Source organism: Phalacrocorax aristotelis, chromosome 7 (assembly GCF_949628215.1).
Source record: "Phalacrocorax aristotelis chromosome 7, bGulAri2.1, whole genome shotgun sequence".
Classification (NCBI taxonomy): Eukaryota; Metazoa; Chordata; class Aves; order Suliformes; family Phalacrocoracidae; genus Phalacrocorax; species Phalacrocorax aristotelis.
Window position 1 is genome coordinate 30101937 of NC_134282.1, and position 19862 is coordinate 30121798.

At 48.5% G+C, this 19862-nt stretch overlaps 1 protein-coding gene across 4 annotated transcripts; it reads right to left on the minus strand.

Moving 5' to 3' along the window:
- Positions 1-3164: 3164 nt before the first annotated feature.
- On the minus strand, positions 3165-19858 carry D2HGDH (D-2-hydroxyglutarate dehydrogenase). 4 transcript variants are annotated; one of them, XM_075099604.1, is made up of 10 exons: positions 19790-19858; positions 19002-19402; positions 18366-18423; positions 16194-16333; positions 15313-15506; positions 14101-14269; positions 12927-13070; positions 12368-12510; positions 4894-5059; positions 3165-3635 (listed from the first exon to the last, which is right to left on the minus strand). In XM_075099604.1, the coding sequence occupies exons 2-10, from the start codon at positions 19393-19395 to the stop codon at positions 3376-3378; spliced, it is 1668 nt and encodes a 555-aa protein (XP_074955705.1). In that variant the 5' UTR covers positions 19396-19402; positions 19790-19858; the 3' UTR covers positions 3165-3375. The 4 variants fall into 4 exon arrangements, with proteins under 4 accessions (XP_074955705.1, XP_074955706.1, XP_074955709.1 ...); XM_075099605.1 differs by having other exon boundaries at positions 19656-19814; XM_075099608.1 differs by lacking the exon at positions 19790-19858 and adding an exon at positions 19656-19752 and having other exon boundaries at positions 18366-18464.
- Between the last annotated feature and the right edge of the window lie 4 nt (positions 19859-19862).

A 19862-nucleotide genomic window follows, 5' to 3' on the forward strand; every position in this document is an offset into this window, starting at 1 on the left:
AGTTGAGAGGGATGTGACCTTAGAACTGTATCATGAAGGGTGTTGCAACACAGTGCTGAGCATAAGCCATTATCCTTAATGCAATTCAACGGCTTGCAGCCTTGTAGAGACAGTGTTCTGGTTAAAAACAGAAGGAAAAAGACTGTAGGATGACTTTCTTCCAAGAAAAAGGCTCCTGTTGGAACATCTATTTTGCTGCATTGTGGAAGAGCAGAAATCACTGAAAAGCAGCTAATGGAGAAGACAGCTATTGGGTAAGACAATAACCTTTCCTAGTCTCATGGAGTCCAGTGTGGGCTCCCAAACCAGTAGACCTGAGTAAAAACCATTGACCACCACCCTCCAAGCACAGCCTGTGAGCCAGTGTCCTACCCATCTCATAGACCTGGCCTGCGCCTTGCCAGCTTGTCCAGAAGGCTGCGGGAAACAGTGTTGAATGCTTTGCTGACATCCAGGCAAACAATATCCACTGCTCTCCCCATGTCAGCAAAAAATGTTATTTTGTTGTAGAAGGTGGTCAGGTTAGTGTGACACGACTTACCTTTGGCAAATCCCTAGGCTTTTCCCAACCACCTCCTTCATTTGGATACAACAGAGCCTGGGTTAAGAGTGACATGTATTGGTAAATACAGACATGACTAGCAAACACTGAGTAGACCAGAAGATGACTCACTAGCAGATGGCTTGGACTGCCCTCTGATAACAGAAGGGTGACAAAGTGGTTTTGCACACCAAACTGTAAATGATAATCTCTTCTGTCATCTCAAAACAGACAGACTGTAACAAAATACCCCCCAACAAAACCAATTAAAAACCCCATCTTAGAATATAATAGTTCAGTTGGAAGGGACCTACCATGATCATCTAGTCCAACGGATGACGTGACCACTTGAAGGGCTGACCAAAAGTTGAAGCATGTTATTAAGGCTATTGTCCAAATGCCTCTTAAACACCTGCAGGCTTGGGGCATCGACCACCTACCTCTCCTGGGAGCCTGTTGCAGTGTCTGACCACTCTCTCGCTAAAGAAATGCTTCCTAATGTCCAGTCCAAACCTCCCCTGGCAGAGCTTTGAGCCATTCCCATGCGTTCTAACACTGGATGCCAGGGAGAAGAGATCAGCACCTTCTGCGCCACACCCCCTCTTCAGGAAGCTGCAGAAAGCAATGGCACAATGAGGTTGCCCCATAGCCTTCTTTTCTCCAAACTAGACAAACCCAGACTCCTCAGGCACTCTTGGTCTTAGAGGTCTTTTCCAACCTTAATGATTCTATGATTCTATTCTATGCCTTCCAGCCCATCACCAGCTTTGTTGCCCTCCTCTGGACACATTCAAGGACCTTCATATGCTTCTTAAATGGTGGGGCCCAAAGCTGCACACAATACTCCAGGTGAGGACACACCAACGCTGAATACAGTGGGACAATCCCCACTCGTGGATGGCTGGTTCTGCTGTGTCTGATGCACCCCAGGATGCAGTTTGTCCTCTTGGCTGCCAGGGCACACTGCTGGCTCCTGCTGAGCCTGCTGTTGACCAGCACCTGTGGATCCCTTTCTGCCACTCCTCTCCCAATTTATACTTGTGCATGGCATTACTCTGTCCCAGGTCCAAAATCCGGCACTTGGACTTGTCAAATTTCATGCCGTTGATGATTGCCCGATGCTCCAATCTATCTAGATCACTCTGCAAGGCCTCTTATCCCTCCGGAGAGTCAACAGCACCTCCCAGTTTGGTATGGGAGCAAACTTGCTAATGGTGCATTCAACTCCTGCACCCTGATCACTGGATAAAAATATTGAACACCACTGGTGATTGGTCATCAGGCAGATATAGCCCCCTTTGAGCTCTCCCCTTCAGCCAGTTCTTCACCCAACGCACCGTGAACTCACTTGTCCCACAGTTGGACAACTTGGCCAGAAGGATGCTGTGAGGGACAGTATCGAACGCCCTACTAAAATCTTTACTAAAAAAATACTCAAACTGAGGAATCAGAGAGAGTGCCTGGGATTTGTGGAAGAGCAAGCAAGATCCCGAGTCAAAAGGATTGTTCCATAATAATCAGTGACTCCTAAGAGATATAAGAGACATGTCCAAACATCCCTTATCCTCCCACAAGTGTCCCTATCCAGACCATATGGACACGCAGCACAGGTGACACATGCTTGTGAGGGAGGATGCAGAACTGATCAGAGAATGAACATGAGTAAAATCAACCTACTTTAAAAATAAGATCACCCTCCTCTTCCATTAGCTCTTGTGCTGAGTTCTGATACTTTCCTACACCACCATCTTCTTTCTCTCACCCTCCTGGTTGAGTAAGCCTATTTTTTTATGCACCTTTTGCAGTCAGGGGGCCTCCTGAATGCCAGACAGGCTGATTTAATCTTCCTACTCTTATTTTCCCGACTATTGCCAGATCTTTCAAGCTGCTTTTGGGTAACAGCTGCCTGAACCATTCTGTGGCCTCACCAACTTGAGCAGGGTGCTGGATGTGGGCACCAGTCTGCCTACCAGCATGGGAGCCTCAGAACCACCTCCACCAGAGCAAGGGGGCATGTTGGGAAAATAAGTTAGTACTGGTATGCACAGATATCTCTTTTGCCTTAATGCACTGCATGCACAGTACAGAAAAAACTCTGGGCAATTTTAACATCATTGTCATTATCTCCACCCAGCCTAATCTGGTTTGCTGGTTGAGAGGGATAAAGATTTTACATATCTCTGTAAATCATTAGGATGATGGCTCTTGCCCTTTCTGAGAGCACCCTCTCTTCTCTGGCCAGTCCTTCCAGGACTGTAAACCTGTACCTACGTGCTGCATATGGGACAACACTGATGCCTGTTGGGGACAGCCTACAGGTGGCATCACAAAAGAGGCCATAACCTGCTGCTGTTGTGGGCTTTTAGACAAGCATATTAGGTCAAAATTAGTGAGGAAGAGCAACATTTTCACTCGGAGATGGCTGTATAGCACCACAGGTTCTTATCCTGTGCCTCTGGTTCCTCATTTGCACACCCCAAGTGAGAAAATGCCTGCTATGGCTGGCGTCACTTCACTAATAAATCAGAGCAAACTAAAGGGAAAAGAAAGCTGGAATATCCACACACAGTATCTGCATGCTTGGTTTCAGTGTTCAGATTAAATAGAAACCCACACAGTCAAAACCAGTAACATGCTCTTATTCAGAAATAGTGGGCACCCCTGAAAGAGAAACCACATTCCTTTACTTGTTCCATCACGCTAAGGAAATAAAACAAGGAGCATTCCACATGCTTGCTTGATCCATCAGTTTGTCTATGGCTAAAGTGCAGTTACTGAGCTAGAGATGCCATCCTCATGGATGGTATCTGCTCGCTTCTCAGTGCATGTTGCTCTCAGGAACTGGAGGGCAGCGTCTTGTACGGATTGAGGATCCCTTTGGGGTCTAACATGGCTTTGAAACGCTGCATTAGAAAGACTGCCTCTTTGGGTTTGCTGTACTGAATGAACTGCTTTTTCTTGAAGCCCAGTCCGTGCTCTGCACTGATGCTGCCATTGTATCTTGCAGTCCACTCATACACAAATGGCTCAATGGCATCCAGCAGGGAACAGCTATAGCACTCCGTCGTGATGTTCAAGTGCAAATTTCCATCTCCTGGAAGAAAATATTGCAGAGGTGGGTCTGTAAGAAAAACTCAGTAGCCCTGCAATGGTGACTCATTACTGTCTCCTCCACGTACTCAAACAACAGTGCCTTTGTTAGCCTCCAAACTGCAAAAAAGGACAAGTTACTGTCCTTCTACAAACACCAGGCCCCTCCATGTGCAAATAATTCAGCTAGAATATTTGTTTTTCCATGCTGTCAGTACAATATTTGAGGAGGTGTCCTCAGTTAAGCTACTTCCAAATTCCTATTCGTGATTTTATAATCCAAACGACTGTGTTGCATTAATTATTGTCGCACTACCGAGAGAGCCAAAGACTTTCCTAATGGTATTTCGTAATGATTAGACTTCAATACAGCCCTTCACCACCTCTACCTCCCTATTGTGTTTGTGCAATGTTCTAAATGCGCTTTGGCACTGTGTAAACAGAAACAAACCAAGCGGAACATTTTCTCCTTTTGCCACTTGCGTATGTTATGGTATTTGATTAAGCATATAGTTGCTGGGTATTCAGAAGACAACACACAAAAAGATAAACACAACCCACCCATTCTCACTCTGGAACTTCTTCCTGCAGCCCTTCAAAGTACACAGCCTAATCCTCAACACCAAGACCTACCAAAGCCAGCCTTTGTCATGCAGACTTGTCTTTCAAGTAATCTCAAATCAAGAATGCCAAGGAGTGTGCTGGGTTTTTTTTGTCGCTGTTTTTTTTGTGTGTTTTTTTTTAAAAAAAACCAGAACAGCTCTGCTAAGCTACCAATTTACCTCTATGTAAAATCAAATTAGTTTCAAAGCATTCTGACAAATGTACCGGCCTTCCTTTGCATTACTTTTCTCACTTGCTTTCGGAGGGTTAATGGCTCAGATGTAATTGATTTCCAATATGACTACTCACTTTGGACACGAAAGTGTTTATCTACCAAATGTGTCTAAGTGCATTAATCAACTGATGGTCCAATTAGACAACCTACATACTTAAATAGAGAGTACAGAGCAAGAAGATACAAATGACCAGTTCAGTGGCTGGCTGTCTAACAACCTGCCATTAATATATGGAATACGCTTTGAAAGCAATGAAATTCAAACACAAAGATCCTTATGCATCCTCCTCTTCTGACAGCTCTTGGCTATTTAGTCTATGCCTCTTACCAATCTAAAAACAACCTTTAAAACTACTAGGAAGTCGCACAGCAAAACCTGGAGCACAAAAGAACAATCACCTCCTTTCCCAGCATCTATACTTACCCAAGTGGCCGTAGCCCACCACGTTTTTGGCACTACAGCCCAGCCGAGCCCTTGTGTCAGTCACGAGATCATACAGCTTTCCCACAGGGAGAGAGATGTCATATTTGTAGACATAGCCGTCGTGAGTGAGGGCTTCTGTGATTCTCTCCCGCAGGCTCCACAGCATCTGATGAATCAAAGAGATCCAAATGAACCAAGTACCTCCTGGGTTCCATGCTTTGTGGCATGAAGAGAAAAAGAGCCTTGACTCTTTACATATAACATCAACTTCTGATTTCCCTTGACACCCTCTGCCTCTTGGAAGCTAGTAATAACGTGTTCTTGGCAGCATTGTGCAGTAAAGCGATACATCAACTCTTCAAGCTTGACAGTACCCCAGATAGAAAGAACATAGGCATAGGCAGTCTCTCCAAAGCTGTTTTGGGTTTCCCAAGAAGTGGGGATGTGCCTCCTCCAGTTTAATACTGCAAGGGTCGGTTTGGGAACTGGGACAGGAAGAAACATGGGTCAGTGTAAAAGACTCATGTTCACTGGGCAGACACAAATCACTCTCCTCCTCTTGCTCTCCAGGACCACAGTCTCTGGCTCTAACACCGTGTCACGCTGGCCTAAAGAACTTCGCTCACTCCTGGCTGTGCTGGTTTTGGCTGAGAAGGGGTTAATTCTCCTCACTGTGGGGGTCAGCTACCTTTCCAGCTTCCCGCGCTCTGCCGCGTGGCGTGGCAGGGGGGGGCTGGGAGGGGCAGGGCCATGGTGGGGGCGGCTGACCCCGACTGGCCAATGGCAGGTTCATTCCATACCACGTGACACCATGGCCAGTATATTGAGGGGGGGGGCAGTGGCAGCGCGGGGGCGGCGCGGCGTCGGGTCGGCGGGCGGTGAGCGGCTGCGGCGCGTGCAGTTTGTTCCGGCGGTTCGTTCCCCCTCTCCCCTCCCTTCCCCCCTCCCCCAGGGCTTTGCGCCTCTCGTTGTTCTCCTTTACATTGCATTTCTACTGTTGTTTCTTTTAATTTTAATTATTAAACTGTTCTTATCCCAACCCACGAGCGTTGCCCTTCTGATTCTCTCCCCCATCTACCGGTGGGGGAGTGAGCGAGCGACTGTGTGGGGCTGAGCTGCCGCTAAACCACGACAGTCTTTTTGGCGCCCAACGTGGGGCCCGAGGGTTGGAGATAACAACAGCTGCTGGTCCCAGCACCATGTTGTCCTTTTTGCAGTTGGTGTTAAAAATCGGTGTTGGTTGTTTGAGTCTGCTGTGTTCTGCTGTGATTAGTAATGTTTTGCCTACAAGATTTGTTATACAAACACTCGTTTTCAGCTTTATCTGGTATTTGGGGTTTTTGCTGAAACTGTTACTGTACTTCGGATACCACCTTGTTGAGGCAATTAGCAATTATACCTCCTCCTCTGAGAGATTTTATATGGAGGAAATACAGAATAATACCTTTGCAACTTTGTTCTATGATGTCTGTGCCTTTGTTACAACAACCTTTTTGTATCTTGAACATCCTTGGGTGGTTAAGGTGCACTTATTGTTAGTTTTTGGGCATGTTGTTTTGGTTTTGACTAAGCAACTTAAGAATATCACCCAGAGATCTGCCCCGAGGCTTGATAGTTACGAGTGGCAGGGCATGTGGGATAGCATGGGCAAATACCTAGGGCAGTGGGCACCCCCAGTGCTTTGGAGTTTCACTCCCGAACAAGTGCAGAATCCTAAAAAACTAGTAGAATATTTGGAGAAAGTATGTTGTTACGCTGGGAACTCCAGAGAGACACAGATAACTGCAACGTGCTGGGGTCTGGCCCATGCATACCGAGCCCTGCTCAACGGTATTCAGTGCCCCCAGGGGGAAGAGAATGTCTCTGGATTGAAATGCAAAGTGACTGGCACTGTAGACAATCCAGCCCTGACAACAGGCACTGCAGCCACTCAAACCCCCACAACAAGTACCGGAGCTAGCTCAGAAAATAAACCCGTACCAGTATCAGTTGCCCCCATACACAAGACGAAATATTGGAAGCGGCCATCAACTCGTTTAGAACGGGATGATGAAGAACCAGGGCCATCGCGGGGAGAGGAGGGAGAAGTAATAAATGAAATAGAGACCACCCGATCCCTGTCCTTAAGCGAGTTGCGAGATATGTGAAAAGATTATAGCCGTCGTTCGGGTGAGCACATTGTCACCTGGCTGCTCCGATGCTGGGATAATGGGGCCAGTAGCCTGGAACTAGAGGGAAAAGAAGCCAAACAATTGGGATCCCTTTCTGGGGAAGGGGGCGTTGACAAAGCAATTGGAAAAAAACCACAAGCCCTCAGCCTCTGGAGGCGACTCCTGTCTGGAGTGAAGGAAAGGTATCCCTTTAAAGAAGATGTTACATATCGCCCAGGAAAATGGACAACTATGGAGAAAGGCATCCAGTATCTAAGGGAATTAGCTGTGTTTGAGGTGATTTATGGTGACCTGGATGATCAACGGTCATCCAAAGATCCAGATGAAGCCGAGTGCACACGACCCATGTGGCGGAAGTTTGTACGGAGCGCACCATCTTCGCATGCAAACTCATTTGCAGTGATGTCCTGGAAAGATGACGAGACACCAACGGTGGCAGAGGTGATAGATAGACTCCGGGATTTTGACACAAATATCTCTTCCTCGCTTGTCTCTGCTGTGGAGAAACTATCCCAAGAGGTCCAGCAACTCAAAGAAGATCTGTCCTACTCCCCACCTCGACAGAGCAGTGTCTCAGCTGTTAGGAATAAGCGTCCTTTGGCTCAAAGAAGGGGATACACACCACGGGCCACCCTATGGTTCTACCTGCATGACCACGGAGAGGACATGATGAGGTGGGATGGCAAGCCTACTTCGACCCTACAGGCACGAGTACATGAACTGCAAGGAAGAACAGTCACTCAGGGAGGCTCTTCCAGGAAAGCTGCTGCTCCAGTTTCCAGCGAGCAAGTCCCCAGACAGAGGAGTAGAAGCGCAGATTTTATTTCTAAGTGTAATAGAGGGACTCCTGATCCACATTTACAGGAAGTGAGTTGTGACTGCCATGATCAGGACTAGAGGGGTCCTGCCTCCAGCCGGGTGGAGGAAAGGGATAACCGGGCTTACTGGACTGTGTGGATCCGATGGCCTGGCACGTCCGACCCACAGGAGTATAAAGCTTTAGTGGACACTGGCGCACAGTGCACCTTAATGCCATCAAACTATATAGGGGCAGAACCCATCAGCATTGCTGGAGTGACAGGGGGATCTCAAGAGCTAACTGTATTGGAGGCCGAAGTGAGCCTAACTGGCAATGAGTGGCAGAAGCACCCCATTGTGACTGGCCCAGAGGCTCCGTGCATCCTTGGTATAGACTACCTCAGGAGAGGGTATTTCAAGGACCCAAAAGGTTACAAGTGGGCTTTTGGTGTAGCTGCCTTGGAGACGGAGGAAACTGAACAGCTGTCTACCTTGCCTGGTCTCTCAAAGGACCCTTCTGTGGTGGGGTTGCTGAAGGTCAAAGAACAACAGGTGCCAATCGCCACCACAACAGTGCACCGGCGGCAATATCGCACCAACAGAGACTCTCTGATCCCCATCCATAAACTCATTCACCAACTGAGGAGCCAAGGAGTCATCAGTAAGACCCACTCACCCTTTAACAGTCCCATATGGCCAGTCCGGAAGTCTAATGGAGAGTGGAGACTAACAGTAGACTATCGTGGCCTGAATGAAGTCACTCCACCGTTGAGTGCTGCTGTGCCAGACATGCTAGAACTTCAATACGAAGTGGAGTCAAAGGCGGCCAAGTGGTATGCCACAATTGATATTGCTAATGCATTCTTCTCAATCCCTCTGGCAGCAGAGTGCAGGCCACAGGTTGCTTTCACATGGAGGGGCGTCCAGGACACCTGGAATCGACTGCCCCAGGGGTGGAAACACAGTCCTACCATTTGCCATGGACTGATTCAGACTGTACTGGAACAGGGAGAAGCTCCAGAACACCTTCAATACATTGATGACATCATTGTGTGGGGCAGCACAGCAGAAGAAGTTTTTGAGAAAGGTGAGAAAATAGTCCAAATCCTTCTGAAAGCTGGTTTTGCCATAAAACAAAGTAAGGTGAAGGGACCTGCACGAGAAATCCAGTTCTTGGGAATTAAATGGCAAGACGGTCGCCGTCAGATTCCAATGGATGTGATCAACAAAATAGCAGCCATGTCTCTACCAACTAGCAAAAAGGAAACACAAGCTTTCTTGGGCGTTGTGGGTTTTTGGAGAATGCATATTCCAAATTACAGTCTGATCGTGAGCCCTCTCTATCAAGTGACCCGGAAAAAGAATGATTTCAAATGGGGCCCTGAGCAACGACAAGCCTTTGAACAGATTAAACGAGAAATAGTCCATGCAGTAGCTCTTGGGCCAGTCCGGGCAGGACAAGATGTAAAAAATGTGCTCTACACTGCAGCCGGGGAGAATGGCCCTACGTGGAGCCTCAGGCAGAAAGCACCTGGGGAGACCCGGGGTCGACCCCTAGGGTTTTGGAGTCGGGGATACAGAGGGTCTGAAGCCCGCTATACTCCAACTGAAAAAGAGATATTGGCAGCATATGAAGGGGTTCGAGCTGCTTCAGAAGTGGTTGGTACTGAGGCACAGCTGCTCCTGGCACCCCGACTGCCAGTGCTGGGCTGGATGTTCAAAGGAAACATCCCCTCTACACACCATGCAACTGATGCTACGTGGAGTAAATGGGTTGCACTGATCACCCAGCGGGCTCGAGTAGGAAACCCCAGTCGCCCAGGAATCTTGGAAGTGATTATGGACTGGCCAGAAGGCAAAGATTTTGGATTATCACCAGAGGAGGAGGTGACACGTGCTGAAGAAGCCCCACTGTATAACAAACTGCCAGAAGATGAGAAGCAATACGCCCTGTTCACTGATGGGTCCTGTCGCCTTGTGGGAAAGCACCGGAGATGGAAGGCTGCTGTATGGAGTCCTACACGACAAGTAGCAGAAACTGCCGAAGGAGAAGGAGAATCGAGCCAGTTTGCAGAGGTAAAGGCCATCCAGCTGGCCTTAGACATTGCTGAACGGGAAAAGTGGCCAGTGCTCTATCTCTATACTGACTCCTGGATGGTGGCAAATGCCCTGTGGGGCTGGCTGCAGCAATGGAAGCAAAGCAACTGGCAGCGCCGAGGCAAACCCATCTGGGCTGCCACATTGTGGCAAGATATTGCTGCCCGGGTAGAGAAACTGGTTGTAAAGGTACGGCATGTGGATGCTCACGTCCCCAAGAGTCGGGCCACTGAAGAACATCGAAACAACCAGCAGGTAGATCGGGCTGCCAAGATTGAAGTGGCTGAGGTGGAACTGGACTGGCAGCATAAGGGTGAACTATTTCTAGCTCGGTGGGCCCATGACACCTCAGGCCATCAAGGGAGAGATGCAACATACAGGTGGGCTCGTGATCGAGGGGTGGACTTGACCATGGATATTATTGCACAGGTTATCCACGAATGTGACACATGCGCTGCAATCAAGTAAGCGAAGCGGGTAAAGCCTCTGTGGTATGGGGGATGATGGCTGAAATATAAATATGGGGAGGCCTGGCAAATTGACTATATCACACTCCCACAGACCCGCCAAGGCAAGCGCCATGTGCTTACAATGGTAGAAACAACGACTGGCTGGCTGGAAACATATCCTGTCCCCCACGCCACTGCCCGGAACACTATCCTGGGTCTTGAGAGACAAGTCCTGTGGCGACATGGCACCCCAGAGAGGATTGAGTCAGACAATGGGACTCATTTCCGAAATAGCCTCATAGACACCTGGGCCAAAGAGCACGGCATTGAGTGGGTGTATCACATCCCCTATCACGCACCAGCCTCTGGGAAAATTGAAAGGTACAATGGACTGTTAAAAACCACACTGAGAGCAATGGGGGGTGGGACATTCAAGCACTGGGATACACATTTAGCAAAAGCCACGTGGTTAGTCAACACGAGGGGATCTGCCAACCGAGCTGGCCCTGCCCAGTCAGAAATCCTACATACTGTGGAAGGGGATAGAGTCCCTGTAGTGCACAGAAAAAGTATGCTGGGCAAAACAGTCTGGGTTCTTCCTGCCTCTGGCAAAGGCAAACCCATTCGTGGGATTGTTTTTGCTCGAGGACCTGGGTGCACTTGGTGGGTGATGCGGGAGGATGGAGAAATCCGATGTGTGCCTCAAGGGGATTTGATTTTGGGTGAAAACAGTCAATGAACTGAATGGCACAATGTGAACTGCTATATAATATTGTGTGTCACCTCTGTGTTGTATCAATGATATCAGAGTACGAGCCTCCCAACCCATGGAAGATCAACTATGAAACAAGCCGTGCAGCAGTGATGGAACGATGACTGACTCGGTATGCAGCAACCCACCGCCACACACCATCTCTCCCACCCAGAAAGACTGATACAACAGATGGAGCCCAGAGTCATGGACTGCGTGAACTCAATGGACATATTAATGGACATTTTACAGGGAAGGTCCATGAACTAAGGGAATGATGTCTGTGTATTATGTTAAAGGATGGGAAGGGGAGGGGTGGTGGTTGGTACGGTTGTATTGCATCATATGGGACCTGGGCATGGTGTAAATGGTATGGAATAAGGGGTGGAGAATGTGCTGGTTTTGGCTGAGAAGGGGTTAATTCTCCTCACTGTGGGGGTCAGCTACCTTTCCAGCTTCCCGCGCTCTGCCGCGTGGCGTGGCAGGGGGGGCTGGGAGGGGCAGGGCCATGGTGGGGGCGGCTGACCCCGACTGGCCAATGGCAGGTTCATTCCATACCATGTGACACCATGACCAATATATTGGGGGGGGCAGTGGCGGCGCGGCGTCGGGTCAGCGGGCGGTGAGCGGCTGCGGCGCGTGTGGTTTGTTCCGGCGGTTCGTTCCCCCTCTCCCCTCCCTTCCCCCCTCCCTCGGGGCTTTGCGCCTCTCGTTGTTCTCCTTTACATTGCATTTCTACTGTTGTTTCTTTTAATTTTCATTATTAAACTGTTCTTATCCCAACCCACGAGCGTTACCCTTCTGATTCTCTCCCCCATCTACCGGTGGGGGAGTGAGCGAGCGGCTGTGTGGGGCTGAGCTGCCGCTAAACCACGACACTGGCCTCACTGACAACTCAGCTGCTGGTTTTGATAGTTTTCAGGCAGTTTGGGTCCTACCCCAGCAACAACTGAAAGAGGTAATTCATTATTCTGATCTTTTTAAAAGAGAAAACATCCACTGAAATCCCAAATACTGAAGCTTTCTGGGAATAATCAGCAGTAGTAAGTATTCTCTCTCAGTGTCGTTACTCAATATGCCAAATAAGCTACCAGATCACTCAAGGACATCTACACCAAACATCAGTCAGAACATTTCCCTATTAAAAATACAAATCCAAGTAGAGAATCATGTCAAAGAGATTTGCACAAGAGCAAACAATGACTTGCCTTTATTTTCTTATCATCCGTTGCCACAGTTCCATCAGCAACCAAACCACAACTCATGGCCTGTTCTAGGAAACTGTTCAATTTTTCTTCATCATGGGTTGAGTTGGAGCCCGAAGTTTCAACTAAAACATAAAAAGGGCTGCCTGAAAGTGAGGGAGAACAGAATAAGCAGATGCTCTGGGCTGAAAGCACAGGAGTTTAGTGCAGGTTCTGGAGCTTTTCCAAAACTTGGCATGTTTTGTGAAGTCGCTCTACTGCCCATGTTCTCTAGTGACAGGCAGAAGGGCAGCTCAGGTGGCAATCTTTGGTCTGTAAGGCACTTCACATACCTGCTCTATCTTTTACCTAGCCACTGCTTTTCAGAAAACTAGCAGTTTTGTGGGAACAAATAGAAATAAAATGTCATCTTTAAAGACTTCCACCAAATGTGTCTGGAATTGAACACTGGGTAAAAAAAATATGAGGGATGCCCACATGCTCATTGACAGAGCTAAAAACTAAAGCTAAAAATCCCCAAACAGTACAATGCCTCTTTCTACAGCACAAATGGCATGGGTACCTGTCACTGGGCTGGACAGATTGAGATGTCTCTCAACCAGTTCCATGCACTTCTCATCCATGAACTCATAAGCAGACAGGATCTCTCCCAGCATGGCTCTGCAGGTTGTAAATGTTTCCAGAACCTTAGCGAAACTCTGACACCCTTCAGACAGAAAACAGAGAGGAATCAGAAACAAAAAACAACCCCCCAAAACCTTGTAAAAAGTTTTAAAAAGTCTATCAGGCTTCAAGTCATCTTTACCATCTCTAGAAAATGTAAACTGCTACCCTGTGTGGGTTTAGATCAGCAGTTCCTGTAATGGTTAGAGCTGGGAAAGGTTTCAGAGCAGAACAGCAAGAGGATATAGCAATCAGTCTTTGCTGTGGCAAGGACCCTCTTGAACACTCTAAGACAGTTCATACCAAAATGTATGCCCCACTCTCAGTTCTCAGCACAGGCAAGAAGGCAACCCAAGAGAAATGTGAAGGCCACTGTAAGAGTCCAGGCAAATTCCAGGGTTTGCTGCGCATATTCCACAGGTCTGCAAGCACTTCGAGTCTACTCATCCTCTCCTAGGAGTCATCTCTCTGCTTTCAAGGCCACATCTGACAGAAGCAACCTGTCTGAGAAGCCCACACTGGCTTTGGAGGTTTTTGAGAAAAAAGGTGAAGGCTCCCCACAAACAACTCTCTTAAACAACTCTGGTAAAACTCAGAAGCTGTTTTTAAGCAGCTGCGCATGGCCATGTACCATGATGACCCAGACCCTGACCTGCAGACTTGACTTCCCAGCCCTGCCTTGTCACTATGTCACTATGGACTCACCTGGTGACCGCTGGATTGTGGCTGCTTCTACCTACAGTCACCAGACCTGCCCTGCTTACCTCGCTCTCATACTGTCCGACCAGGCCCTTGTCAGTGAGGGCACTGTCCTGCCGGCCTCTTCATCCTGCTAAGCTCCTGGCTCCCCTTCCTTTGCAGAGCAACAAGCCCTTGCAGGTATTTTAGACATTTACACCACAGATATAAAATATCTGCACAGGTATTTTAACATACAGCATCATACTATTTCTCAGAAACAAGCAGATGCTGGTAATCCAGCTCAGCAAGCTAATCAGTGCTTTCTTCTCTCCATTCCTATTCCCTTCCCAGCCTCTGAATTCAGGTGTACAATTATTAATATTAGCTCCTACCTAGGAATGCCAGATTCACAGCCTTAGGTTTCTGAGGACAGAGTATGGAGACAGCAGTGATAACTCCCAAGGTCCCCTCAGATCCGATGAAAAGCTGCTTCAAATCATAGCCAGTGTTATCTTTGCGCAGAGAAGCCAAGCAGTCCAGAGCTGAGCCATCAGCCAGCACCTGTGGGAATAGAGACCTAGTCAAAGCACCTACATAGAAATCTGTGGTCAAAAGCTTCTCTACTACCAAGTTGATGAAAAGTTGCCACTAGCCTTGAGCAGTGGACACCAGCTGCAGCCCATTCCCACAATCTCGTCTCTGTTCCTCCATTCCCAGCTCTTCCTCCCCTCTATATCCTACCTGAGTCTTCCCCCAGACTTTTCTGCTTCTTATTTCACAGTGCTGTTTGCACATGTTCCAGCAGGACAAGTAATGTCAGATGACTGGGTTTGCTCTGCTTTTTTTTACCAGCGGTGGAGAAGATCAGCCATTTTTTGCAGCCCTAGCTCCCATTATTAAACAGAAACAAGGAACTCTATTTGAAACAGTGAACATAGTTAACCAGAATGAAGTATGCCCTCTACCATGTGAGCCTTAAATCAAGGCTGAATGTCTCTAAGACATGTTCTTAAAGGCTGCTTTGATGCTAGAGGGACTAACCTGAGAGACAAAAGCTCTCCTTTCTGGGCCTACACAATAAAACCAAACCAGGCTTTTGCTACCTAATTTATTTCCTATTAGCTCTCTCCTCCCCCAGATTTTTTTTAGAACCTCTAATCCCAGCCTTTACACACAGAAGTACAGGCCTGTAGGGCAAAATCAGGCCGAGGAACAGGAAAGACTCTAGGAGAAAGCCAGCAGCCAAACAAACCCAAAGCAGACAGCTCTATTAAAAGTTGAGTAAGCAGCCACTAGAAGAGTGCTGTAGGATGGATTTAGCAGTGTTCCACAGAGGAATAACCTCCTGCTGGCAACTTGGGATCACCAAATCCCTCCCACCTTCTTCTCCAGATTATAAAACCACCTGATATCAATTCTGTCAGAAAGGGCAGAGGCGGAAGCTGGAAACCGCTTAAAAGAGCCATACAAGGAAAAGTTAAATTCCTCCAGGCTTCCACACTCATCTGCATAATGGATAGCTAAGAGCCAGAACAGCAGGGAACAGGGTAAGAAGTAGAGGGTCAAACACAGAAGGGGACTGCCAGGTACTCGCCTCGCCTTACCACTTCCAGTCCTAGCACTGTCCCTCGGAGAGAGCCATATCTCAAGAGCCGTAAGCCTCCAGCGTTTGTGGCCACATTACCACCGATGTGACAGCTACCTTTCGCTCCCAAGTCGAGTGGCATGATAAACCCCTGCTCCTCCAAGTACTCGTTGAGTTTCTCTAAGATGCAGCCAGCTTGGCACACAAGGATTCCTGAAACAAAAATGTCCTGCTACAAGCTGAGGCCCAAGAAAGTGCCTCCTAAGGACACAGGGTAAATACAAGCAGATAGCAACCACCTCTTCCTCCAAAATTTTCTGGGGTTCAATTTAAATGCACCAGAAGTCCATGCATGCTACAGGGCATTGTCCAACCCCTCCTCAAGCTGAGGGGAGCTTTGCCATTGCCTTAACATTTGGTCATCCACAATTCTGGACTGGGAAAACACAACGAGATTAAGTATATCTCTGCCTGTTTTTCTTCCCTCTCCCCGTCTGAAATCCTCAAACCAGCCTGGTTCCTAATGCTCCAAATCCAAACAACCTGTAAGTTTCCCCCATCCATCCCTTTCCTCTGTTAGTGTTATCACGTGTCTTCTTCAACACTGTCATTCTGCTCCACCTGCTGGGATTCTTATCTAGGTATATAGAGGTAATAGGATGCCCATGTTTCTCTTATCTCTTTCTTCCTCTTACTGCCACCAGATGTATTTTTATGTCTGCTACTGTTATAACCTAAGCATTATATCAGCAGCAGGAGACTAGATGAAACAAACCTGTGACGCCGCTTATGATGCTGCTGGGCTAAACCTTGCTGATCCTGCACTTATTGTCTCCCAGGCAAATGGTTGGGTAAGGGCCTGGGCCTCATTTCTGTGCCTCATGTCTCTATGATATTTACCAGACACGTTGTCAAAACTGATGATCTGGTTCATGAGAACAGTGGAGAGAATGATCTCATCAAAGACGGGAACGCTGCCCCCGACAAGGCCCGTGTTGCCCCCCTGTGGGTTCACTGCCAGGTTCCTCTCGTAACAGTACCTGAAAGTAATGAGGTTTCTGAAGTCTTACATATTTTAAGGCCATAATCCAGTCTATCAGAAGAATTTTACTTCCACATGAGCATCTACTGTTGTGCGAGTGCTCAACGCTCCTTAAAATCAAGCAGCTTTTAGCCTTATCGTAGAATCGTTAAGGTTGGAAAAGACCTCTAGGATCATCAAGTCCAACCACCAACTCAACAACACCATGCCTCCTAAACCATGTCCCAAAGTGCCATGCTCCAGCACCTCAGTGTCCTTCTTGTACTGAGGGGCCCAAAACTGAACACAGTACTCGAGGTGTGGCCCCACCAGAGCCGAGTACAGGGGCACGATCACTTCCCTGCTCCTGCTGGCCACACTGTTCCTGATACACGCCAGGATGCTGTTGGCCTTCTTGGCCACCTGGGCACGCTGCTGGCTCATGTTCAGCCGGCTGCCAACCAGCATCCCCAGGTCCTTCTCTGCCAGGCAGTTTTCCAGACACTTTTCCCCAAGCCTGTAGTGCTGCATGGGGTTGTTGTGAGATTTTACAACAATCTGTTGAGATCTGTTTAATCTTAATAAAAATTAAATTGATAAAAAGGACAGTTTCACTGTAAAAGTGAGAAACACCACTCCCCACTAAACCCATGCAGCACTGAGCAAAGGAATGAACACTTGGGGATACCTCCATGCATATCTAAAGATCTGCCACAAAACATCTGCCTGGAAATCACAGCTCATTCTGTTTATAATTAACCCATTGATGTATCAGTCTCTGTTAACAAGTTTACTTCCTCACTGGGCTCTGACAGGTGACCTCTGGCAGTGGCTTAAGACATTACTGCCCTCCTCCTCCCCTCAAGAAATTAACGCCCTGTAGGCGACAAAGCTTGTGCAACCATGCCTCAGCTGCTTCACCTTCCAGCCTGCCATTTCCCTCCAAACATCCTCTCCAAACTCACAGAAGTTCTTGCACAGCAGATGGCACAAAGCTGCACTGCACCAGCAGTTACTTCAGAAGCCTTGACTTTACTTATCGGTTTTAACAGTGCTAGGAGCAGGTTCGTTCAGCTTTTAGCTCTTCAGCCAAACAGTGATCCTGCATACTGATGCCCAACTGGAGCTGTGCTCACACCAGCGAACCAGGGAAGTGTTCCTACTGATGTAGTGAACAAAACATCAGCTCCTCAAACTGCCTGATTCTGGCCTAACAGAATCACAGAATCACAGGTTGGAAGGGACCTCAGGGGTCATCTAGTCCAACCTTCTTTACCTTTTCAGATGGACCCTCCTGAATCCTTCAACACAACCGCTCCTCTTGAGCATGGCTACAGCGTCTAATTTTGACAATTCAGTAGAGCAGTAAAGTCATCAATACTGAATCCACTTGTTAATCTCCCTGCCATTTCTCCTCCACATTAAGCACTCTCAAGACCCTTCTACCCAAAGCGATCAACATTGATTTGGGAAGTCTGCTGCTGCCCACTTAGCCTTTGCAAGGACATCTGGCCAGGAAAGATGAATTTTATTTTGTAAAACAAATGAAAGTTTGGCCTTTGTTTCTGCCCAGTACTGACACAACACCATCACCCCAGAAAAGCTGAGGGCCAGGGAGAGCACTGGGCCTGGGAAATACAAGGCACAGGCTCAAGCCCCTTTCTGCCTTGAAAAATTTCAGCTCCTTGTGTGAAAACATTCCTAATTAGGAACCTGTAGGTTTTTCTAGATGAGCAACACTGCCTACCCACCAGCACATGCAGATCCCCAGATTAGCAATAGCATGCACCGACTCCCATCCTGGGAGCAACTGGAACAAAAGGGACATTGGGAAGCAGTGGGCAGCCCAAGGGCAGTGGGGATATAAAGAGCAAAAGGGAGAGCTGAAGTCACCAGAGCTGAACCCCAAGACACGCAGTCAAGAAGAAAACAGTTTCAGTAATTCCAGTGGTTCAGCAATTAGTGCCTGAACATCTAGAAGTTCCCCTTCACCTCTTGGGCTAAACCTGAGTTTCCTTATCACAAGGTCCAGCAGAAAAGATGCGAATTACCTGAGAGCTTGAGACACCTCTGCTGTTGTCTGCGGCTTCAACATCAGCTTGCTACAGCCTGCAATGAAAGCAAGGGACTCTCAAGGCAAGTTGTGGGTTCTACAGAGATTAGAAAGAAAAAGGTGGTAAAGCATGACATTTGAAATAACACTCGCTCCACTGTGAGGCACAGTCATTTTAATCACTTTTAAAACAAACATTTTCAATAGTAGGCTCTCCCTTAAAGCAATGTAAAAGCTTTGCCTGCATACATAGACTTGGTTGCCAGTGGGGGTAATGGGAGATGTTTTATGATCTCATTAAATCTTTGACAAAAGTAACAGAAAATTCACAACACTTGTTTTCTGAGGTTCAGCCAAAACTTTAGGAACTGTTAAATGAACCAATTTGTTTCAGGAAAAAATTAATAAGTAAACAGCACTTAGATTTTTTTTTAAAATGAAAGCCTGAAAGATTACCAGAAATCAGGTAATCCTTGAAAGAATATTTTCTGTGAGGAAAAGTCATTTTGCCTGGTCTGTAAAGACATGGTCTGCTATAAACAGAGATGAGGTTTTCTTTGGCAGACTTTTCATTCCAGTAGCTTAACGGGAGAGGAGGCTTTACTAAAACTGAAAAATAAGCAAACTCACTTACCTCGCACTGATTTAAGCCAGTCCACATTAAATGGTTTCAGTTCTTCCGGATTTGTGATGACTCTACCTGGCATTATGTGCTCAAAGAAAGCCACATCGCTCTCGGACAGCTGGGAGAAGGGCAGGCGTTGCACGCTGTAACGCTCACTAGTCGGCATAACCTCCTGGAAGCTGGCCGAGGCTGCGTGCAGCGGTCTCCTCCCCCGAGGCCTCATGCCCCACGGCGTGGAAACCATGCCTGTGGGCGCACCTGGCTGTTTCCACTGCTGAACCGTCCGCAGGCCCGAACCCACGCTCTTCTGTGCCAGGCTCCTCCCGCGGAAGCCTGTCAGCCATCTTGGCTGAGCCCAGTGACTCCAGGCGGAGCGGCGGGGCAGAGCCGAGGAGATCCCCATGGTCAGGCTGGAAAGCAAAGGCCTGGCTCATGTGGGAGCTCCCCTCCTCGCCGCCCCGGCTCTGGGGGTTGCTGCCCCTAGGGGTGCCCTCCCGGTTTGCGAGGAGCCGGGAACGGGCCCCTCTGTGTGTGACAACCCCGCGCCCGGCGACGCCCGGGGCTGGGCGTGTGTGTGGGGACACCAATGGCATGGCGCCTGACAGCAGCTCTCTCTTCCGCCGCGACCACCCGCCCGCTCGCCCAACCCCAGGGCTCACGCACCCGTCGGGGACACGGACACACGCACAAAGCCGGCCCGCCCGCCGCCGCCGCGCCTGCCGGCTCAGGGCCCGTCCCGGCGCGAGCAGCAGTGGAGGACGGGCGGGAAGGGGAAGCCGCCGCCCGCCCGGGCTCACCCCGCGGGGGGAGGCGGTCCCCCGCACCCCGTCACCTCCGCCACGGCGCGGCCTCCTGCAGGCCCTGGCCGCC

Excerpts from the sequence above, each read along its gene's own strand:
- D2HGDH (XM_075099604.1), bottom strand. The coding sequence starts at position 19,395 with ATGGGGATCTCCTCGGCTCTGCCCCGCCGCTCCGCCTGGAGTCACTGG. Across the intron at positions 18,424-19,001 it reads CTGGCTTAAATCAGTGCGAG|GCTGTAGCAAGCTGATGTTG; the intron begins GTAAGTGAGTTT and ends CTTTCATTGCAG. Across the intron at positions 13,071-14,100 it reads TGTGAATCTGGCATTCCTAG|GGTGTCAGAGTTTCGCTAAG; the intron begins GTAGGAGCTAAT and ends TTCTGTCTGAAG.